The sequence below is a fragment of the Scedosporium apiospermum genome (genome assembly GCF_000732125.1).
Source record: "Scedosporium apiospermum strain IHEM 14462 chromosome Unknown SEQ_SAPIO_0143, whole genome shotgun sequence".
Lineage (NCBI taxonomy): Eukaryota > Fungi > Ascomycota > Sordariomycetes > Microascales > Microascaceae > Scedosporium > Scedosporium apiospermum.
This window is the reverse complement of record NW_015971844.1, coordinates 448,970-472,684: the sequence shown is the minus strand read 5'-3', so window position 1 is coordinate 472,684 and position 23,715 is coordinate 448,970. Positions and strand designations below refer to the sequence as shown.

General features: G+C 51.1%; 3 protein-coding genes and 3 pseudogenes across 3 annotated transcripts; 1 reads left to right on the top strand and 5 right to left on the bottom strand.

Moving 5' to 3' along the window:
* Positions 1-1,191: 1,191 nt before the first annotated feature.
* On the bottom strand, positions 1,192-5,958 carry SAPIO_CDS9422 (annotated as a pseudogene; the record flags this gene model as incomplete).
* Positions 5,959-7,057: 1,099 nt separating this feature from the next.
* SAPIO_CDS9421 (uncharacterized protein) lies at positions 7,058-10,218 on the top strand (the record flags this gene model as incomplete). The annotated part of the gene is made up of 10 exons (XM_016790827.1): positions 7,058-7,098; positions 7,182-7,299; positions 7,358-7,950; positions 8,017-8,372; positions 8,518-8,682; positions 8,743-8,786; positions 9,105-9,541; positions 9,593-9,778; positions 9,845-9,939; positions 10,193-10,218. 10 exons carry the CDS (start codon positions 7,058-7,060, stop codon positions 10,216-10,218), a joined length of 2,061 nt encoding a protein of 686 aa, XP_016639337.1.
* Positions 10,219-14,727: 4,509 nt separating this feature from the next.
* On the bottom strand, positions 14,728-15,507 carry SAPIO_CDS9420 (annotated as a pseudogene; the record flags this gene model as incomplete).
* Positions 15,508-16,165: 658 nt separating this feature from the next.
* SAPIO_CDS9419 (uncharacterized protein) lies at positions 16,166-18,781 on the bottom strand (the record flags this gene model as incomplete). The annotated part of the gene is made up of 4 exons (XM_016790826.1): positions 16,166-16,575; positions 17,071-17,450; positions 18,240-18,526; positions 18,668-18,781. 4 exons carry the CDS (start codon positions 18,779-18,781, stop codon positions 16,166-16,168), a joined length of 1,191 nt encoding a protein of 396 aa, XP_016639336.1.
* Positions 18,782-19,364: 583 nt separating this feature from the next.
* Positions 19,365-21,265, bottom strand: SAPIO_CDS9418 (Carboxylesterase; the record flags this gene model as incomplete). The annotated part of the gene is made up of 3 exons (XM_016790825.1): positions 19,365-20,555; positions 20,622-20,981; positions 21,041-21,265. The coding sequence occupies 3 exons, from the start codon at positions 21,263-21,265 to the stop codon at positions 19,365-19,367; spliced, it is 1,776 nt and encodes a 591-aa protein (XP_016639335.1).
* Positions 21,266-22,393: 1,128 nt separating this feature from the next.
* Positions 22,394-22,825, bottom strand: SAPIO_CDS9417 (annotated as a pseudogene; the record flags this gene model as incomplete).
* Positions 22,826-23,715: the final 890 nt, after the last annotated feature.

Sequence of the window (23,715 nt, the reverse complement as noted above, 5' to 3'; positions counted from 1 at the left end):
CGTATGTACCCGAAGTTGAGTGTAGAGATACAACAATTTTGATGAAGAATGGAGAGTAGATCTGGACACCGCTACCTCAAGGAACTTCTTCTCTGAAATCAAATGAGTCTCTTGCATTTCTCTAGCTTCTTTGCGCGGGAGAAACTCGTTGAACCCGACGAATGGCCCAAGGAATTGAAACGGGATCTCTTAATAAACGACTCTGGAAATATTTTGGAACCAAGCTAGATTGGGCGCTTGAATCGCAATGAGTTGGATTTACGCAAGGCCTACCAAGATAAGTACGAGGCTTTCACGTGAGTTAACAAGATGTTTTACCGACCCGAAGTCAGTGTGCTTAATCAAGCTACCTTTCGCGTGCAGTTTCTCAGACGTGGGCAGCTCAAGTACCTTCACACTTCGCTCTGGCATCCGGCGGCACTAAGCTAACCTACTACTCAGTTGTCATGATGGATTGATCAATTGATAGCGTTCTGATATAGTACGGCGCACGTCGAGGTGCTCTCCTGAACAGCGGCCTAGTGACCACACTAAGCCCATATTCGACTGTTATCTATCACAGATCTAAGTCCATACCATTGGAGAATCAGCAAAATATACTGATCCTCCCATCCTCCTTGGCCATTTTAAAATGCAGCTACGATACCCTCCCCAAGTACTTGGTCTTCAACGTCAACTTTCAAACGCCCGCGCCGCATTGTACGGTTGTTGTTTATTTCACATCCGTCATTGGGTGGGTGTGGGTTGCAGGGTCAAGTACTAGCAGCTTCGCTAGCTTTCTAAAATCTTTCCCATACTTCGCCCATAAATATACTGCATTGCCTATACTCGAAGTTCACCAGGGCAATATCGGTTTAGTGGGGCCGAGCGCTATCGCTATGGTAGGTTGTTGCGAAGTGCTGACAAGGTAGGTTTAGATTTGACGCTAAATCTTAAGTATTTTACGGATCAGTGAATGGGGACGTCGTAATTCTTATATCAATCATTCCTTCCCTCTCAGGCCTCTTCCAGCTGGTGCCTCTGAGAATTAGTCCGTCTCCTGGATGGAGTACAACTTGGTTGCCGTTCTGGGCTTAAAAAGGATGATATATGCAGAGTAGATTCTGCCACTCGTGGTGTTGCTAGTCACCATTTCCCCACTTGATAAACTCAGGAGCCCCCGCAGCATAGTTTCACTATCAGTTAGTATGTTTACCTTCTCCTGTATATCCAGATACGGGCCGTCCTGTCAAAGGACGCTGTGGCAAAGCAGTCGCCGGTCGGGCTCGCGGCGATGCTTACGACGCCACCACTTTTGTGACCTTGGAGCATGAACTGAATCTTGCCGGTGCGAGGGTCCCATAACCGGACCATATTATCCGCTGATCCTGAGAGAGCCCAAGAACTATCGGCAGTATAAGCAACCGAGAGAACACCATCCTATACAAATCCCTGTCAGTAATATGCGCACAAAGAAATGCTCGGAAGCTACTTACTGGATAGCCAGCAAACGTCCTGACGCACTTGTCACCCCCAAGAACGAGGGTAGATAGACCACGGTATGTCGCAAGTTCCCACATCTTCACGGTCTTATCTAGACTATTACCACTAAGGAGGCTCTTCCCGTCGGGAGAGACTGCAATAGTATGGGTGGCAAGCCCGTCCCCCAGACCCCCAAGTGTCTCTAGATGGCGCCCAAGTGGGACGTCCCAAATGTGGACGCGCCCGTCCATAGAACCCGCAGCGATATACTTGGCGTCGGGTGAAAAGGCAACGCTTGTGACGACATCGTCGGTTTTGAGAACGAGAGTGTTTTGTCTCTGCTCGATGTCCCAGAGGCGCACGGTACGGTCACCGCCACCCGTCGCAACGGTACGACCATCGGAGGCAAAATCGACTGAATAAATGTCTTCCTCGTGGCCAGAAAAGGTGCTGCGTATTATCCTGGAGGCAATGTCCCAAATCTGCCGGAGAACGCGCGTCAGTACGTGGGCAGTGACCGGGATTAGAGATGATAAGAGAAACTAACTCGAAGGAGTTTGTCTTCGCCAGCGACGGCAAGATATTTGCCATTGGGGCAGAAGCAAACGCTGCGGACGAAGTTACTGCCCGACATGTCTTCGGTACCGTCTCGAAAAACACAGACATTATCGCCCGTTTTGACATCAAAGATTCGGGCAGATCTCTTGCAGCCTGTTGCTACATACTTGCCATCGTGGCTAAAGCCAACACATACGACAGCGTTGTCATGCTTAAGAGTATGGAGGAGATCGACATCCAGCTGGCGGGGGACAGTTTGGTTGAAATTCACAACCCAGTCATCACCTGGGTCCGGCAACTGACCATCGCTCCGAGATGGCTTCGCAGTTGCCGTACGGAGCAAATCGACGATAGCTTTGTGACCCCGACGAGCAGCTCTGTTTATAACGTCCTCATCAACCAAGCTGGATTGCCCCTGTTGCAGGAGGTATTGCACCACAGCAAAATGTCCTGCGCCACAAGCGTAGCCGAGAGGTGTTGTCGTCGATTCGTCGGACCCGTCGCTGTAGCATTCAGGGTGGCGTGCTGGGCGTAGATCAGCCTGGATCTTCCCTGTTTCAAACAAGATCTTGACAATGTCCAAGTGGCCAAGCGCACATGCTTCGCAAAATGGCGACCGGCCGTAGCCGTCGGGTTCGTCCGGTAGACATTCTTTCTGGCTAACAAGCAACTGAACGATGTCTCGGTTACCAGCCACCAGGGCCGCATGCAGTGCTGTCCGTTGACTAGCCCTACTTCGTCCAGTAAAATCGATACTAGCACCTCTCTTAAGCAACAACTCGCAAACATCAAAGTGACCAAATTTTGCTGCCAAATAGAGCGGAGTCTCCATGCCACCGGGTCTGCTTGGTTGGTTGAGATCTACGCCGGAATCTAGTAACGCTTCGACCATGGGTAAATCGCCCCGCGTGGAGGCCTTCCAGAGTGTTGCCTCCTCCTTCGTGGCTACCTTAGGGAACTCAAACCCATCGTCCAGCTCAGGGTGGTGATGTCTCTTATGATGGTCCAGTTGTGACTGAGTAGCGTATCCGAGTCGAAATGCAAAGCAATCTTCAAAGGGACAACGGAACGGAAGGTCATGACCGTCGACATGTTGTTTGCGCTCTTCCACATTTCCGAAGCCGACCGTGAAAAACTCGCACCACGGCTTAGAGCATTTGTAGAGTGCCGCTGTTCCATGGAGGTTGGTAAGAACATCTCGCTCTGCAGGATCCAGAAGTCGACCTTGAAGCGCTTCGATTCTCTTCCGAATTTCGATTGTCCTGAATTCGATATTGAAATATGCGTTTCTCTTGTTTCCGTCTTTGGGGAGCCTCTCGAGGGCTCTGGCAACATCCTCGGGCCATCGTATATCATGAATTTCTCCCATTTTTGATAAAAGCCCGTAAGATTTAATAAAATCTCGTGCCGATTTCATTGCTTCTCGGCATGGGTCTAAGGTTGCGCTTAACCCAGCACACTTCCGGAAATGGTCGTACCAATACTGAACGGCGTAGTCTTGGAAAGCATAGTATCCCTTTACCGCATGGCCATCAATATCGTTCCCGGCAATTCCACATTCAAATGGTCCTGATGTGAGATATCTCGAACAGAAGATGGCAGCCTTGGCGTGCTCAAGACTAGTGTCGATCCACTTTCTTTGGACAAGATATCTTCGCAAATTAGCTGATGCCTGTCTAAGGACTGTAAATAAGGACTGAGGACTTACGCTCGAGCAGTCTCATGAACAATCTTTATGATATCTTCGGGGCCCGCCTTCTTATCGGCCGGATGATGCACGTCGATGAGAGATCCGCAAATGTCTTTGCACGTAACCCTGAGCCTTCTTTCCTCGTAGTCAACGACCCCCTCGACTGGGTCGATGCAGAAAAGGGACTGGATCTCGCGCCATCGAAGGGGCCGTCTGGCGCAAATGACCCAACCTAAGATTTTCAATGCGTACTCGCCTCCGTCATCATCATCTGATGACTTTTCAAATATCCGCACAGCCACCCTTTCGTATCTATGTCGGAGTATTCGTCACTTCCAGGTCTTGAAACTAAGCTTTCCGAGTGTTGATGTACTCACGCCTTCTCGATTCCCCGGGGAAAGGTTCCTGGCTCAAGTTCTTGCCTGAGCCGAGAAAGTTGTTTCTGGTTCAGTAGGTTTTCTAATACGACACGAGCGTAAAGGAACATGCCTGTAATTTTGTTAACATCGATCAAGAGCGCCTTGGATTCATTAGATACCTTCTGCCTCATTTGCAACACGGGTGATGATGTCTTCTTCCATTTTTGGAGGAATATCGAATTTCTCCCGTATCTTCCCACAGAAATCCCGACAATACCGACGAACGTCCTCGATATGACAGGGTGTCTCCAGGGAGATTGAAGGTTGGGTTGCAAGCAACTTATCCAGAACGCCATCTCGCTGACCGCAGAACAACACACGCAATACAGCGCTCGTGGCCTGCAATTTGCCATTAACAAGGGATAGGAACCATTTGACCGACTTTGGTGCTTCATTTGGGGCGCACTCGTCCAGGCCGTCAAGGACAATATAAGAGATCCGATAGCTTTCCAAAGCAGTCATGATCAACTCCTCGAGTTTCTTCGTTGACCGCAAATTAACCTCTTCAGTAGACAATATACTGCCGTAAAGGTGATCGCATATGGCGGGATCTTTGCCAATGAGTTGCCACAAAATCGCTCGGAGAAGACTGTTGTGCGACTCTTTGTTTGGCTGCTCGTGCTTGAAGTAGAAGTAAGCGACGCAGTACCCGTTGGCACCAGAACCATTCTCCCCTAGGAGTTTCTCGATAATAGCTGACATCAACGTCGTCTTGCCTAAACCGCCGTCAGGACTTCATTTAATCAGTCACGCTAAGGGACGACGACGCACCTGCACCGGGCACGCCGTTGACATATAGAACGGCATGGCCTGGTTTGTCTTTGCTGGACCAGGCCTGGAAGTTATGATCCAAAAATATCCACCTCCCAGAGCTGTCTCCGTTTCTTCCTTCCGTGGAGACCACTTGGTCAATCTGATAGTCCGGAGCCTGTAACTTTTCCCCGATTTCGGATACTCGTGCCCTGTGCTTCCTGAGGCTTTCTTGCTTCATTTGCTGTCTTTGCTCCGCGTGCATGGCTGAAAAGTCCTGCCGAAGCTTTTGGATCTCGTAGAGAGTTGCCGAGCCTTTCTCACTTTCCAGCAATTCGCGTCGATTGGCCAGACTTTGCATAATTGGCCCGAATTCCGTCTCGAACCCTTTCCAGGAGGACAAGAACATTCTCTTCCATTCTGTGTAGTTTCAGCATTCACAAGCATCCGTAAAGTAGGGTTGTGGGAAAGGAAAGAGCTTACTGGGTCGTGTGAAGACTACCAGAGCTGCTTGATGGAATCTCAAGATGTCTGAATAGTAATCCTCGAGAACAGCGGCTAGAGCAGGGTGTTTCTCGAAGCTGGCCTGGTAATGCAGAAGACCAGGTATGGCTTTTCCGACCTGGTCATATACGTCGAGCAACTTGACGAGGAATTTTGGATAAGCCCGTACCATCTGAGATTAAGGGCTCCGTTTAGTTTCAAATTCAGATTCGAGAAGCACAATTTCATCGCTGGTACTCACCCGGAGCAGGAACTTGACCGGGCCCTTTCAAGCGTCAGCAAGTACCGACTATGAAGAAGGTTATCGTCACTCACCCATATGAAGCATACAAGCAGATTTGCGTCCACGAACACATCAATTACTTTGCCGAGCTGCTCTATGGCCTCGATGAAACCGTCAAGTCGTCGCATATGCCAGAGTTTCCCGTCCCATCCGTGATTCTGCTGCATATCGCGGCAAATGTCGCGCACATCTTGCAAAGTGCAGACGGCAAACTGACTGACAAGGTCTGGAGAAAGAGACCTTTTGAATCGACTGAGCGCTCGCTGAAAGCTATCCGCATTTGGTCCCGTCATCTTCAAGGGAGGTTACGTGTTACCGGAGTCCCTTCCTTCGGACTCTTATGGAAAGCGTGGCCAGCAACTAGATATTCTAGGACTGGTGGCGGGAACGATGAAGATTAGAGAACTAGCCAAAGGAGCTCATGGAAATGGATAAAATAGGATTGTGAGTTGCGCGAAGCCAAGGTGTACTTCAAGGCACCCTCACGCGGGGCCCAAAAGAGGGGAAAGGACATGCAAGGCTTGGGAATACCCGATCGTTTTGTGGCTGGGTACCTGCACATCTTTTCTCGACTTAGACGTGTTGGGCACTCATGCAGGGCTTGAAGGAATAGGAAATGTGCAGCAAACAACGGGCTAACTCGGTTTAACGGTAAATACAGTCATGGCCTTTCTGTGTCTCCAGCGTGATAGATTGTATGAAGTTATTGCCAGGTTTGACCCCTTGCTAATTCTCAGATGAAGTGCGCCATTGTGAGGGGCAGGCTGGCGATCCTTTCGAACAATACATAGAACAGTCGTCTTAGGGCGTCCAATCTCCCGTTACCAGGCTCCATCCTTACCCTCCCGGGGCCTCATCACCTAGCCTGGTCCACCAACTCCTGACACTACATGGATCGTAGGCTGAGCCACTCTTGCCTGGATAGGGTTACGGGTACCTCCGCCGCAAACCTCTCAGGTCAGCGTGGAGATTTCTAATTCGCAGGCATGTGAGATGCGAAGTTCGTGCATGACACCGTATTTCGTGGCGGCGGCTTAGCCACCCAGCTGTTGCGCTGTCACTCGTTGGCAACCCCTGGGCCCTAGCCCATTGGGTATGAGTCTATGACAATCGAGAAAACGCCCTGTCTCAAAAATATTTTGGTTGGGCGCCTTCAAGCGGTATGCCTCGCCAGAGCGTTTATTTAATTCCTCCAAGACTCTGGTTCGACAGCCAATAGTTCCGCCAGCCCCCCCCCCCCCCAAAAAAAAAAAAAAAAAAAAAAAAAAAACAAGATATTCTTTCATCTCAACACTATTATTGAAGAACGAAATGTATGCGGTGCTTGCGATGGGGCCTTTCACCCAAGATAAAGCAAGCCACAACGAGATTGACGAAACGCAGCCCCTAACTATGAAGAGGCTTGAAAACAGAGAGCAGGGAGGCCTTGGAACGTAAGGAATCCAGGTTCATTTAATATTACCATACGAGCTCGTCGTCGTGCCGTCCAGTGTCCACTGACCTTAACCTATATCAGTTCCTCAAGATATCCTGGAGAGCCAAGTGCCGATCACACATCGAACACAGGGCCGGTAGGAGCAGTTGAATCTCCTCCTGGCCCCAAATTGTTTGGCGATGAAGTCTGTTACGGCGCAGTAAGGCACAGAGTTTGTCAGAAAGACTGAATTATCACCTCTCACACTTTATCGTCAGTTAAATGATGCGGCGGCAAAGGTCCTGGGTAAAACCGGGATATCATGCCATTTGCCCGCTACCGAAAGCGCCTCACCATTCGCACACTTTTGTTTACGGGCGCAAGACCACTACTATGTACTCTGCTCCGAAACTGGAGCCGAGTTTGCGGTCTTGGATACACGGACCATCTCCAAGTTGAAGGCTCTCAGAGGAACGCCAATGGTGCGGTTTGAGGCTGTCGCCCAAACCAGCGCTCTAACGAAGCGTCAGAGGGGAGGTAAACTGGGATTGAAATCATTTGATGTGTCCATTAACATCTTTGGCTTAAGGTTGACCGCTGACGACGTGGCATCCCAACTATCAAGAGTCTCTGCATATCTCCAACACCCCAAGTCGTTGTCTGCTGGGGTCGAATACTACAACCCACAATTCCTCACATTTGCTGACGACAACTTAAATATGAATGACTTCATAGGCATGGGTAGTGAGTCCCCATGGGCTTTGAAGATCAAAGTTTCGGAAGAGGTTGGGAATATACTGGAGTCTCTGGCAGATGTGCCTGCAGAGGGGACCCTGGCGTTACCTGCTGGGCTCACCTCAACCCTCAAAAAGTAAGTAGTGAAACGAAACATAGCAATCAAGTGGAGAGTTTATGCTAAAGAGAGAAAACAACGCAGACATCAGGAGGATGGGCTGCGCTTTATTCTTCAAAGGGAAGATGAAGGATTCTGGCAGCAACTCTTGTCCCAGCTACGCCAAGGCGTGGCGAGTCTGTATGCAAAGGTCATTCTCCTCTTTTATAATGGATCCATCGGCTCATTACTTGCTAGTACCAAAGAGGTCACATCTATTTCCTTTGGCGGCCTGATCGCAGATGTAATGGGACTCGGCAAGACGCTTACTATGCTCACGGCGATCTTGCATTCTGCGGCCCTGGCAGAGAGTTTCGGCAACTTTTACGAGATGCGCGAAAACGAATCCGTGGAGGCCAAAGTTCGCACGAAAGCGACTCTGGTCATTGTCTCATCAGCTCGTAAGTCGGAGAGGCCGTACGGTTGAAAATGTTCTAACCATTCGCAGAGCTTCTCGAAAGTTGGGGTTCGGAAATACGAACGTAAACAATTGTGACATCCCCCTTCGATATTCAGCTGCTAATCTCCATAGTCATTTTTATCCAGGAGTTCTCAGTACCGTCAACTTCCACGGTCCCGATCGACCTCGAGATCCGGAGACTCTGAGATCATTCGACGTGGTATTGACTACATATGGAACGCTAGCCGCAGACCACGCCGGCCAAGGTATCCTCCAGCAAATGGAGTGGTATCGCGTAGTACTAGACGAAGGTACGGACTCTAGGCTACTTCTCTCTCATAAGTCGATGTCCAATAGCTGACGAAATCTAGCCCATTGGATTCGAAACTCTGGTTCTAAGCAATTTCGGGCTGCTGTAAGTCTCTCCAGTAGGAGCAGATGGTGCCTCTCTGGTACTCCCATCCAGAATAAACTGAAGGATCTAGCCTCTCTGGCTCAATTCCTCCGGCTTCCACCCCTTTCGACCAAAGCAGCCTTTCAGAAACACGTTCTGGGCCCGTTTTTGAAACGTAAATCCAACTTCGCAGGGCCCCTTCGAAAATACCTGAAGGCTTGCTGTTTGCGGAGGACAGAGAAGTGTCTGACTTTGCCACCTTCGAGACAAGAAGAGGTTGTACTCTCACTTTCATCTGAAGAGCGCAGACTTCATGATCTGGTATTGGATACGACAAAGCGGGAGATCGATTCTCTCAACTCTAAGAGAGATGTCTCCAGGCGCAATAATAAGCTTTTCACAGCGGTTATCAAAATGCGCATGCTCTGTAACGCTGGGACATTCTCATCGGTTGAAGATACTGAGGCGCCTCTGCTGCATTTGGAAGCCGAATGCGAGCGATGTAGGGCCACGGACGAAGACAGTCTCATGCTTCTGGACGACTGCTCGTTCTGTCCAGGATGCGGCAGACCATTGGATTTGTCTTGCGCCACCCCGGGCTCCACCGACAGCCAGGGAAGCGACTCGGATGACAGAATTGATGATATAAGCATGGCCTTCGATGAGGTAGATCATGTTCTGGTAACACAGGAACATCCTGTCCCTCTTAGTGGCTTCTCGACGAAACTTTCTGCTGTTGTGCAGAATGTAGCGCGCAGCAGGCCGGAAGATAAGAGGTAAAGCGTATTATGTCCTTACCTTCAGTGGTCTCTCGCTAACCTAGCCAGCATTATCTTCTCATACTGGACATCGACACTGGACCGCCTCTCCCAGCTTCTCGAGGAAGCCAAGATTCCACATCGTCAGGTAGACGGCCGGGTGGGTTACGCAGAGAGATCGAAACATCTCAAGGCGTTCAAGGAAGACCCCCAACTGCTTGTGCTCTTGATGACCATTGGAACCGGTGCTGTTGGGTATGTCCATCTCAGCCGGCTGACCCCTTTGCTAAGACAGATTAATTGATACCTACGTCGCAACAGATTGAACCTCGCAATTGCCAACAGAGTGCACATTGTCGAGCCTCAGTGGAACCCAGCAGTAGAAGAACAGGCGATTGCGCGAGTCCTTCGTATAGGTCAGACTCGAGAAGTCACGATTTTCCGATATCTCGTGGAGAACAGTGTGGAGCAGGTACTCGACTTGGAGATGCACTTCTTCTGGTTTAAACCCCGGCTAACTGTTTGCAGAATATCATCAACCTTCAACGAAAGAAAAAACACCTTGCAAGGTTCACCTTTGACGTGGAGACCAAAGGAAACCTATCAGAGACGCTCGAGGTGAGACACTAATGATGCTGACGGCTTTGCGTCATGCTAACAAAGTGATAGGATTTCCGACAAGTTCTGGGTATTAATTTTAAGAGGAAGCGGAAGGCTTCTGGGGAATGGTTATCTCGAGATAGGAGATTACCAGTGCGCCCCCTGAACCGGAGGGACCTCGAACCGAATGAAAGGCAAGACGATTTCATATAGATAGCCCTGGGACAGAGGAATTGGTCTCACTCAGATAATTGCCAGCTCTTCCCACCAGTTGAATAGAACCTCCGAGTTGATATGAAATCTGAACGGGGTACCTAGAGCGGAATCTTTATCTATGGGAGAAGAATTACCGTCTCGCTATTCATGATGCCGCGTGTTGTAATACGGAGACTGGTGGTTCACACAGGTTATGGTCTAGACAGTCTTCAGTAAAGCTTAATTCAATTTCCCCTATAGACACGGTTCTCGTTACCATTATCTATGATTGTCAACCGACTTGGGGTACAGTTATTATGCCAAGGTAATTAAAGAAACGATTAGGGAATCCGTTTCGAGGAGAGCTCTAGCTAGTGGCACTCATTTACTTGTTGTTCTGGCTTCTTCCCTTCGTCTTATGTCTGCCCTTGGCGTGTAACGCATTCCAAAGATACCAAAGACTTTGGAAGATCCCTTTTCATAGGTGCCACAGTTTGGCAGTCCATCGCGATATTTCTCAACACTCCATTGCAATAAGCTAACAAGATCCACTCTGTTGGCGAGCAAGACTTATTTCGGACTGCGCTGGCGCCATCTACTTGTAGCTCTTTGTAATGTGGACCACCACCAAAGAATGGGCGCATGGTTTAGTGGTATAATTCCTCTTTAGCATAGAGGCGGTCCCCGGTTCGATTCCGGGTGCGTCCAAGGATTTTCCTTTTGACTTTTTTGTCTCATTTTCAATCACCTTTTCATATACGTCTCCGGCTTGTAAGTCGCCATTTCGTTTATTAGCTTCCTTTTTGCCCTACATTCTTCACCATCTCGACAGTTTTGGGGTTGTCCTCTGCGGTCCGGATTGCAAGCCGCGGCAATGGTGCCGTCGATTTCGAATTGATGGCGGAGTCGAAGCTCGAGGGAAACCAAGGCATCGGTCTTGTCCCTCAGCCTCGACATCGGCAAATGAGGCCGGCGATGTCGCGGGCCTCAAACTCTACAACTGGAAACTTACAACCTCGACGTTCCGTCTACGACATCAAGCTGCCACGTTGGGTCCATAACTGTTGAGGCATGTGGCCGTTCTCATCTCATTGTTTGAAGTGGTACATGAACCATCTCTCCTCGGCGCTGTCAATCCTCGAAACAAAACTGAGATAACGCATCGATCGATCAGTATTCTGATAATCCTTCCCCAAGCTACTCATAAAAACCCCATATCCGGAAGGAAGACGGGAAGTCGAGATGGAACCCTGTCAGTGGCAACATCACCACAATCATCATCATCACTGCCCCTCCGACCCGTGCCACTACCACTACCACTACCACCAACACCACTACGACCGTCCGGGCGACGATGGCCGAGGTCATCACCGGCCCGCGCCTGTAGACACGAATACTAAAGATGGGGTTCTTGCAGAAACCGAGACTCCCCCCACCAACGCTCCACCAGACACATGGCCTCGCGTGGGCGTCGTCTGGGCGGTCTTGATCCTCGCAGTCGCTTGCTTTGTGGCACTCTTCCTAGATTTTTGCCGATCGCTACGCCCCGATCGACGTCTGGCCAAAAGTAAGGGAAGTGGAGATCGAGATCGATGCACCACGCAAAGAAAGGCTCTGGTAACTGCTACGCAAGCAGAAAAAGACGCCAAGAAAAGTCACCGAGAGCTGCACCTACTCGAAACAACCGAGGCAAAGGCTATCAGACTACGAAGAGCTATAGCGGATTCTAAAGGCGATAACCGACGGATATAGGGAGTAGCGGCTGAGTCCACCAGAGCAACGAATGCTGCCCGAGAGTAATAGGCAGAGAGGGAGGAGGAGGGAGGAGACTTCCAAAAGTTGTATCAGTAGCTGATCTTCTAGTTACCAGAGGCTGTGTGGGAAAGGAAAAGGGAAGAGGGCTCTCGCGATCATTATCTCAGTCTCAGCTGTCAACAATTGCTTCCAATCTATAATGATCTTACTTAGAAGAGGCTATATCATGTGGCTGTGGTCGGTCCCTGTTGCTTTCACTCCTTCCCTCTTTCCTCCTCTGATTCTAGCGCTTTCCTTCTTTATTGACTGCGACGGAGCCAACCTTCTTTTCCATGTTTGGGATACACGCGGACTTATTCTTGTTGGGTATTCTCCGCGGAACATATTATTGTGTCCCGATTTCTTGACCAATCCATCATCGCCATCTTCATCACCATCGCCGCCGATCGATACTCGGCAGCAGCTGCGACAACTTTTCTTCTTGAGGCTCCCATTACTTTTTTTGAGGTTTCGTCTTTGATTCTTGCTCCTTGCCCCAACGGACAAGATAACTCGCTGAATACACCGGAATCCAGCAATGGGACTCTTGGCAGAGCCACGGCCGGGAACAATTTACCCATCTCCTAGCATCGTGTGAGCGCCAGGTCTGTTTGCAAATCCTGCTGCAAGAACTGTCGAACGTAACCACCAGCAGAAAGCCGAGCAACAATACCACGACGACCGCCGCGACCACCACCACAAGGGACGCCGGTCGGCACCAAAAACAGGCACCAGCAACATGAGAGCAGGAGCAGCGCCCGTGAGACGACCGATAGGAGCACGAGATGCAGAAGTAACACGGGTAGTGAATGCATGTGGAGCAATTCCAGCCGGGACGGCATGACCTCGAGGCCCAACAACCACCAACACCAGCACTGGCATGAAGGGCCGTCGAAGGGAAGGAACGACAGAAGAAGGCGGGGGCCAGGGAGACGGTAGAAGAGTTGGCGAGATATATCCGAGAACCAACCAGCGTCCAGACCACACGAGCAACCACGACGACTTCGACTACTCGACTTACACAGGTGGCTCTTCAGGTCTGGTATTAAGGGCGCATAGGCCCATACTGTCCAACTCTTCCACTTTTCGCCGCCGTCATCTGCACGGCCGCACGATTGGCTTCACAACACAGAAGTCGACATCGAGCAATGGTTCGGCAGTGAAGCCGCGAATGTGGTCCTCACCACATTCTCCCGATACCCTAAATTATCCGTGTCTTTCCACGTCGGACCTCCCGGAAACCGGCAGTGCTGAGCAATCGGGTCTATGCTCTCCCAAATTACCCTGCGGGATCGGCTCCTACACCCTGTCGCCGCACAGCTCATGATGGCCAGCACACTGATGGCCAGGACACTGATCGCTGCAGGTATCAGCGCCTACGCCCTCGCACGCCCCCGCTGTCACGACGTCTGGCAATCCTGACTCCAGGCTGAGCAAGTCTAGATAGATTTGGGGGGTAGGCTGTGTTTTGCTGTGGGTATCTCGCTGACCGACGTGGCCTTTGGATTAATCCTAAAGATAAAGGACCTGGCCGACTATAGCACCGTACCATCTTCAACCCGAAATTATTTCGTTTTTTATGAGGAGTTTCAGATGAGGAAGACAGAATGGAGAACGGGGAGAAGGGCAGACGGTGCTTTTATATTTCCAGCCTCGAAGCCGGAACGCCATTCTTGCCCTGAGATCATCCAGAGGCATCTCGATATCCTAAAGTAGTAGCCAATCAATGCCATTCACCATCATGATTACAATGGATTAATGTCCAAAAAACACTGTGTCTTGACTTTTGTGATTGTGATCACTAACTAATAAGCCAAAAGTCATCTAACTCGGCTTCCATTGTCATCTTCAGAACGAAATGCGCAACCTTCTGCCCTTCCACGATCGCCCACAGGAGTGTCTCAGTTCAGGCATACCTCATAAGTGATGATATTGTGTTAAAGGTACCATTCCAATACCCCGTTCTCCCCGATGCAGAGATAACGCCACTACATAGGTCTCGCACCCAGAAGCTTTCTTTGCCTAGAAGCGGGATTGACGGTGTACGAAACCTTGAAGATACACCTCCGCCTCTGCATAGCTCGATGGCTTGAGGCGGCCACCAGAAAATACTTATTCCTAGAGCGGGCGTTGTCCAATTCAAGCGAGACAGATCGACACCGCTGGGCTTTAGAGCTTTAGATGAGATCATTCATTTAAAATGGGAGGACGGGACGGGCTCCGCCGAGTAAGTATAGAGATGCCTTGAGGCAGGTGAAGGAGTCATTGACCCTCTCGACCACAGTACTCCACCGGTTTCGGGGGAGGAGCGTTGCCACATGTGGACTGCTATACATCAGGAAACCCTGACTGGAAGGACGTCGAGGAGTATATTCCAACGCATAAGGCTTTCAGACATGAGGTGTACATGGATATCTGGTGGTGATCGGTTTCGAGCCACCCTGAAGGTAATAAACCCCGACGGGAACTATGCAAGTAAAATGCTACAACATAGCCGTAATGATTTCTCTACTTCAAAGCCATGGTTGATGTTCATCGGTGAATTCGGACATTATTCCTACCAATCTAACCACCAAAGCACTAAGAACCGAAGCAGTTGAGCTGTAGGGACATGTCTAAAAGTTTGCAGGCATATCCGGCCAGAAAGCCTCCTCGGCCGACAACACCGCAGACCACACCTTAACCGCCCTCTCGAATAAATCCTTCTTAATAGCCTCCCCATGGATGGCAACCTGCTCCCCCACCCCCTGGTCGATAATATCCCCCAAATCCTTCACAAACTGGACAAACTCGTCGCAGGTCCAATTATTGATAAACTCCGTCCTCAACGCGCCACCGTCAGCGTCCAGACTCGCCTCCTGCTCGACAAGTTGAGCCTTGGACCAAGTCCACGCATCCAAATAACACTTTTCCGTAGCATAAAACAAAACAGCACCCTCCAACCAGGGAAGAATTTCGGGCCCAGCCTCAAGGGACCCAAACAATCCCTCATACCGACGCAGACCCTCGAGTTTATCGGCATCTTCGACCTTGCCGCCACCCCGCGCTTTCAGACTAACCTCGATACCGAACTTCCTAGCTACGTCGATAAAGAACTTCTCCTCGCGACGGATGTTGACCATCGACGCAACAATCCAGTCCAGCAGTTTAATAGAAGCGGGATCGCGATCGGCGGGTTCGGGGACTTGTTGGGGCAGATCGAGGATGGTGAGGAGACGGCCGATGGCTTTGATGTAGCTGTGGATGTAGAGGCGGTCATTGGCGAGCCATGTTCCTAGGACGTCTTTGGGGGTCTTGCCGAGAGCGGCGGATTTGAGAAAGTTGGATTGGGTGGCTTTTTGGAAGGCGGAGGGGTTTGAGGAGAGGAGCTCCGCGGTGATCGAGTGTTTGGACATTGTGATGATGATGGGGAGATGGATGAGATTGGAATAAGGGAGTCGATTTTATGGAGTGTGCTGGATGTGAAGTTTTACAGACTAGTAATGTGAGAAGAGGTTGAGCCGGCGAAAGTGCATCATGATAAAATTGATCAAATGTGGTGTGCAGCGTGTCGTGCCAGTGACGACATTATTTGATGGCAGGAGCGGGGCACCATCGAAATGGCCTCAGTGCTCTGGGCACGAAGGAAGCTTGGGTGGGGGCTCCATGTGGGCTTGACAGCTTTTTGAGTTCCACTTGGTCTTTGGGGGATTCGTCGAACCCAGCATCAAGGTTAAGCTTCATTTCGCCTTCGTCGGCTAGAACACGCACAAAACTCGAAGAATGGTGGCATACCAACGCGGAGAGAGCAAGAAAGGTATAGTTATTATATGTGGCAGGGTGCAGAATACTCAAAGACCATGATCTGAGCGACGAATTGCTTCTACTTGCGAGGAACATGATGCGTTGAATCGGAGAAACAAGCCTTGAGTAGTAGAGCCGGCTCTCCCAACTGGCTTGACTATCCATGGTTCCCTCCGCTTCCCATTCAAGCACTCCTAATTACCGCAATAGAAAACTTCAAGTCAGGACGCCGTCGTTGCCGAGGTCAAGTCCCAGGGCGTCCCCCGGCTCCTAGCGTGAGTCTTTGGGACTGTTTTCAGGCTCGTCTCGTTCTTCCGCTGTGGCTTCCGCGACCCCCACCGCCCAGCGCCGCAGCTCGTCACGTTCATTCCCCTCCCACGTTACGGAGCCGGCACCAACACTTCTACCCTCACTCTCGTCATTCTCTCCGTTTGGTGTGTCGTCGGTAGCAGCGCCGCAGATCGCAGCAACGCGAAGGAGATCCCATGAGAGCTGTAGCAGCTCGATACTTGTGGTGTCTTTCTGGCCCTGGGCCCTGAGGATAAAAGTCTGACCAGTCTTGAGTTTCAACTCACCCGACTGAAGTCCTTCGTTTCCAGCGGCAAATAAGCGGCAATACAGGCCGCTTCGGGATCCAGCATCCCAGTAAGGACACACCTCCAGTTGTCTCTCTGTTTTCACTAAATGCAAAGGTTAAAAGACATAGTTCCAGCCGTGGGAAGGTGATGACTGGTGCTCACGACCTTGACGGCTTCACAAATTTGGTTGGTCTCCGTGGTATGGGGGCTTGAACTAGGTAGTATGTCCGACGGTGATTCGTGACTTGATACTTCCATCGGAGATTGAATTTGGCAAGTCTCGCGGGCCTGGCCATGATCAGAAGCCATAGAAGCGGGCGAGGATCCAGGGCGGTCGGCAACGAGGGCGATAACAGGGTTGGATGTCAGACGAGGGATGTGTGATTCGATTCGGGAGAGCCTCTGGGCAGAAACCCGTGCTTTCTTCGTCAGGTTCTCACTGAAGGAGGAGATTGAGGGGGGAATGACGCTTCTGACACACCGAAACCAGCCTGAAATGAGGTCCGGGCTTGGTGAGGACTAAAGGCAAAGAAGAACGTTTAGCGGATAGCTTCTTACATAGAACAGAGAGTGCTGTTCTGGTACCAAGAGACATACACGCCTTTATCCCTTGGACGGCTGTTTCACGCATAAAGTTGGTGAAGCCCTGAACCCACAACAGCTGGTTCAAGCCGGAAGATTTGTCGAGGCTACTCTTCATTTCTCTGACGAGTGCCTGCAACCTCATGATCGGGGCGACCATGACGATACCGAGTGTCATGGCGTTCAGCCCTGGTTCGTCGTAGGTCTTCGATAGCTTCTGTAGTTCTTCGAAAATTTCGCGCCTAGTTTCCAGGTCGGTGATGTAGTCCAGGACTGGTTCCTCGTCCAGCTCGTCAAAGAGGATATGTGAGAAGGCATCCGGATTCTCGTTTGGCAGTGCCTTGAGTCGCCGGACTTGGTCCCGGCCCAGTCGTGATTCCATCGATATGGTACAGCTCTTTGACGAAGTGACAGTGGTGGTGGAAGTGAAAAGGTGGAAACTGGGAGAAGGGAAAAAAAAAAAAAAAAAAAAAAAAAAAAAAAGAAATGGGCTCTCATGGAATTTGAAGCCTCCGGTGTTTGTTTGCCCAGGAGATTCCCGACATTCACATGCCGTTTTAATGATACCAGCATGCGACCTTTTTCAGTCAATGCTCCTGCCAAACCTGCCGACCGCGTCATGGTGAAGTATCTCGTATCTTTGGTGGGGAAGGAGCAGAAGGCGATGTTGCTTGTTTGCGGTCAGCACCAAGACTGGGCAGGAACGTTCTTCTCCGCCTTCCCCAGGCATGAAATCTTATATGGCGGGAAACTACAGGTTCTGGCAGATTTCAGATTTCTACGTCTTGGTATTGGTGGTCAGTGAAATGTCCGAGTGTGTCTGTGTCTTCATGCGGTGACTCTATGTCTGTCATGTGCGCTGCATGCCTCGAGCAAACTAATTACCTGATGAAGGCACAATCTCATCCACTCACTTTGGCAAAATATTCAAGAGAGAAAAGGTAGACGAGAGTTTGTTCATTGTCGTGATATCAGACTGTTCTTTTCCATCCTAGAGCCATGAAATCAGAACTTCCTTCCGAGAGAGTGAAAACTATCTCCGGAGCTCTGTCAAAACCTGCCATTCGAAAGGGGGAAAGGGGGAATGAGAAAAAAAGACAACAAGAGGAAGAAAAGGAAACCAAAGCAATCCAGACTCCCCAAGTCCAAACCAATCATCCATAATTCACACAAGCATCACTCACGAATCACTCCCACTCCTTGCAGAATCCCCCGGCGTCGACGCCGCTGGCGACGCGGACGAAGAACCCGACGGCTGCCCACGGCGCTCGGCGTCGCTGCTGACCTTCTTACCCATCGCTATGGCGGCGTGCTTGAGAAAGTCGTCGAAGCGCGCGAGGAGACCCGGTTCGCTGCTGAGGAGGAGCCTGCATTTGTCCTTGGCGGCCTTGATTTCTTCGCAGGTGGAGGTGGGTTTCATGGAGCCTAGTGTGGCCATGAGTTTGGTTTTGTCTTCTTTGCGGAGACGGGCCTTTGTGTTTGTTGGTTAGCCAGGATATACATGAAATGGATCGAAAATGACGAGGGCTTAAAACAGGGTGATGAGAGGAAGGGACCTCGGGGGCATGCTGAATGGAGAGGAGGGGATGGCTGGTCTTTTTTTCTTCTTTACCTCTACATCGGCCATATATCGAGCTACCTCGAGGTAGGAGACGGTCTTGGAGCCGGCCGCGAGAGTCTCATCGAACTCTCTAGCGCGGGCTTCGGGCGGGGGTGGACGAGACATGATGGGTCAATTGTGATTCACGGGGACTTGGCAGGAATGTTTGATGGGCTCGTTGTAAGGACAGTGTCTCCCTCTTATTTCTTCTTCTTCTATGCCTTCCTCTGTTTCTTCCTCTCTCTATTTAAACTCGTTCGCGGATGAGGCTGTTTTGGAGTGGTGAGTCTGCCCCGCGGAGGAGATTGCTTCGTTCGTCAAAAGGGCTTGAATTCCTTGTCGAGGCCCGCGATGTTGCTGACCACAGTGTCGCACCTTCCATGACGCATTCGGCCTCTACACAGCCACTTTTGGCCAAATTAGAGAGCCGAAAGCGGCACAACCCCGAAATCAAGCCTGCCAGAAGGCAACGCATTGATTTCTCTTGAGTGACTGACCAGTGCCGAGTCTGCCTTGCCAAATGCTAGGTGACATGGAGATCAGAACGACACCAAACACCACGCATACACACGCGACGTACGAAGCCCTTGTTCTGGGACCAATAATTTCGCGACAATGACATATTGACAATGAACAATGAAGCTACTCTTTCTGCATAACACACCAGGACCCGAGTCTGGAGACCGGAGAAATAAATAATAGGGCGACGCTACACTAAAAACAGAACCGCAAGGCACGTTCCGACAACCTGGGTCACGCCCGGAAACTGCCTTCCCATCGCGACCACGCCACCACTCTGCACCGGCAAATTATCACCGCCCTCGCTAGCACCGGCAGCATCAGTAACCTGCCTGAGCTGCACAGCGCCCTTCGCTTCCGATGGCGTTTCGATAGCGGGCAGCATAGCATCGAGGATCGCGCAGTTGTCCTGCTGCGTGCGTGGCATCTCCTCCATCTTCGTATTCCCCGTCTGGAAGAGCAGGCGCTGCTTCGCGTCCGTGGTCCAGGGCATCCACGTGGGCATGTCAGCCCTCTCTACTTGCGTCACGAAATCTGCTGTTTCAGCGTTGGGATCGAGCGATCGGACGAACTTGGCCCAGTAGGCCATGGTAACGGGAACGATTGGCGCATTGGACGTGGAATAGCTCTTCGGCGGGGCTCCGTCCGTGTTGTTCGGTCCGAACACGCCGTTGAGCTCGACGGTGTGGTAGGCCCCGAAGCCGAGCTCTTCCTGCTCCTCGTCGAGGACGCCGTACCGATAATTCCACGTCAAGACGCCGTCGCGGGCCTGCGCATCTTGGAGCTTAGCCGTAACGCAGTGCGCGCGGAAGTCTCCATGAGCATTCGCCAGCTGTCTCCATAGTCTTCCCGAATTGTTGAAAACGGGCTGCTCGACGTCGATGTACGTTTCGCGAATGAGCGCGAGCGAGTCGTCACTCAGCGCGCCGGAAGCCTGGTCATTGACAAACTTGAGCGCCGCCTCGACGGTGTCCGTGTCCCTCGGAACGCCCTTCGTGCCCTCGTCGGTACAGGATCCCGCGATCGTGGGCACGCGGAGGTATTTCCCCTCGGCGAACCGGTCCAGCATAGGTGCCGGAACGAGATCGTCGTCGAGGTGCGGGTTGAACTGGCAGTTTTGGGTCTGGAGTGCCGAGGCATTGACAGAGCGGAGACACGCGAAGGTGTCGGCGGATGAGAAGCAACCGGCTGCCGAGACGAGGCAGGTGTATTGTTCTTGGCCTTGGGACATGGAGCGGACGGTGGCGAGGGAGACGGATTCCATTATAACGCCTTTGAAGAGGTTTGGGTCGTTGTCTGCGAAGGCGGAGAGGAGAAGGGCGATGGATGTGGCGCCGGCCGAGTCGCCTGCCATTACGACCTGGTCGGGATTCCCGCCGAACTAAAGAAGTGTTATTTTGTTAGTACTTGTCGCCCCTATTCTTCTGTCCATGAGAGAGAGACATACCCCGGATATGTGAGCCTGAAGCCACTTTAACCCTTGGATCAAATCCTTCAACCCGTTATTCAAGCTCCCTCTTTCCTTGACCTCTTCAGACTGCAAGAACCCAAAGGGCCCAACCCGGTAATTCACCTGCACAACCACAATATCTCCAAACCTGGCCAGCGCGCTCCCGTTAAAGTTTGCGTTCGAATTCGACTCGAACCCGCCGCCCGGTATGAAATACATCACGGGCACGGGGCTCTCCGTGGTGGCTGCCGTGGGAGCGAAGATGTTGAGGTAAAGGCAATCTTCCGACACGGTGAAGCGACGGTTCGGTTGCATCGTAAAGTCATTGGGGCTCCTCGGGAGGCAGATCGGTTTGAACTAATCTTGTTGTTACGATGAAGTCCTTACTTGAGGAAGAGGAGTGCTCTTTTCTTTACCTGCGTCGCGTCGACAACCTGCTCAGTCGCGGGCGGATCTATCGGCGCGGAAAACCTCAGCTCACCCACTGGCGGCGCGGCGTACCTGACGCCTAGCCATTGCGTTACGCCGCTCTGTTGGCTCACGCCTTGGAGGCGCGTGTATCCTAGGTCCACGAGGGGGGCGACGGCCATCGCGGGGCCGATGAGGCCAACGAGGCCCAGGGAGAGTACTAAGGGTCGCATCTTTATTTCGAGCGATTGGGGATGGGTTTACTGCATTTTCCTTTGATGATTCGATTCGGGAGTATTTTCAATTTTCATTCCAGGCCAGCAGTAGTAACATAAAAGACCTCAAAAGCCGATCGAGGTTTTGGTGCCGCAACACCCATCTTGGCGACCTCACCTGACAAAGAGTTGGCGGGTTTCATGTCCGTTTTGGTTCTCCTTGCGTATGATTGACGATCGTTTATTATGGGATCTGTCTTTTGAGCCGTGATGTAGGAAAAAAGATGGTTCGTTTGTATAAGAAAACGAAACGGGGGTTCTTTACCCGGACCCTTTCTCCGTGGGTGTCGGAGAGTGGAGATCATAGTTGGGAATAGCATCATTGTCGGCAGAGCTCCGAGAGAAGAGGCGGAGGGGGGCAATTGAGCATCTCAATCAGGAGAGGATCTCCAGAATTAAAATTGAGGAGCCGGAAGGAGTCGAAAGAAAGAAGAAACGAAAAAGAAGAAACGAAAAAAAGAGGTAGAAATATTCTTAAATCATTTCATGAATCTGCGTCACTTCTGTCGCTCATTACCCAAACCTTATCGAAGAATCCGATTGGGGTGAATGGAATCCAGACAATCTTGCCCATTTTTTCGATGGTACAAAGACAGCATCAGACGGTGTTGGAGAGGGTCCTGAAGGGCAGCGTCCTCTTCCAGTCCTGGGTACTGCATGCCCCCCAGAAGAAAGCTCTGCTCTATCCTCAGACAAGAATCTTCAGAGAGACTTACATGAAGCATGCCTTTGGTCTGCCTCTCTCTCGATTGATCCAATGTCAGATATCACAGACGCATTTACCTTTCGGTCTTGGTGGACCTACTAGGAGCCTGTGGAATCCAACCTCTCTCCTATTCCTATAATGTCGACCCCCGATCGTAAAGGGCACCCATTGACGACTCGAGCCGACTTCCTTAACATCACTCGCAGAAGAGAATCCCCTCATAACGTCTTTGAGACTCGTCGTGATGGCGGGAAGGCTCGCAGGCAACTGTGCTGAGAATCCAGTGGTTGATTCGTTTCAAAGACATGCAGCCTCTCCCAAATCTCTTCAAATCATTCACCATACAACTTAAGATGAGAATGGCTATGAACACATCTTTTCTAGAACCTCACACCCCCCAGAGATAGAAAGAAGTTGTCGTCTTCATTTGGCGCCGGTACCTGGTAGGGTAGATACTCGATGGGTATATCCGGCACGGCGATGTCCTCGTGGCTACGAGACTCACCATTAACCTTGTCCAGCTTTCCCATAAGCGAAGCCACCGACGCCGCCACCCGCCCAGCCTCCTTTGAGACAGCGCTCTTCGCCTGCCAGATCTCGCTAGCGCGGATGAGACTTCGCTTTATGGCAGTGAACTGCTCATCGGCCTGTATCAGAGCGTTGGCTTCCTCTACGCTCCTAACACCCGTTACCGGTCTGTACAGGTACGTGCAAAGCACCGACGTAGCCGTGAGGAATTCGCGCCACACGGAAGAGGACAGTATCCGCGAAGTTCCAGACAGAACCCCATTGGGTTGCATTTCCGAATACATGACGAGAAGCTGTGTGACATGGACGTAAACTTCATCGAGTCGGGGATAGCCTCATACGTGCCCCGCAAAAGCCTATCGAGGCGGTCAACCTTTGTGGCTGGATCGGAATTTTGATCTTCGGTTGTGCTTAGCGTCACGTCGAGGACAGGCGTTGAAATGACGATAGACAAGACGATTAGCCACCCTCGGATGGGGGATAGCATTTACCAACTCCGCCTTAGATATTTAACTCTGGGATATTCTGTTGCTAGTTCGAGAACTTATTGCTTTGCGACTTGTCATGGTGAAGCTCATTTACTTTTTCTGCCTACAGGAGACGCATGAAAGCTGCTGTTTGTCTCTTCGCCGGCTTGGTGGAACTCTCGACGAGGTGCTGCTAGACGCTCCACGGTCCATCACAGAGATACCGCAAAAGTTCCTTGCAAAAAAAAAAAAAAAAAAGGCTTGTTTAGTGAGAAGCGCGATGGCCCTGGATTAGGAGGCCGGCGTTGACAGGACCGGAGCCCGGATATCGTTGAAGGCTTTAGACTTTCAGAATGCTCCCGGGGCTCCTTCCGATCTTTACGTCCGACCCTCCGGAGCCCTTCACACTCCGACCCTCTGAGGCGTGCAGTGTGGCTGATCTGGCGGAAAAGGTGGGGTGGACGATGTCAAGGGAGGCAAACTACTGGAGAGATCGATGATCAAGTCTCACGCATCTACTCCGTAGTAACAAGAGCTAAACCAGTTTTGTCGATAGTGCAACTACTCTTTCCTTACCAGGGAATTCTCCAACGATCAGCTGGTCCCAAAGAACTTGGGGTCGCTCTGTCTCCTGACCGTGTCAAGGTGAAGCAAAAGGGTGAAGCATCGTGCCGTTCTGTTGCAGAATCCTTTTTCTCCTTTTTGTA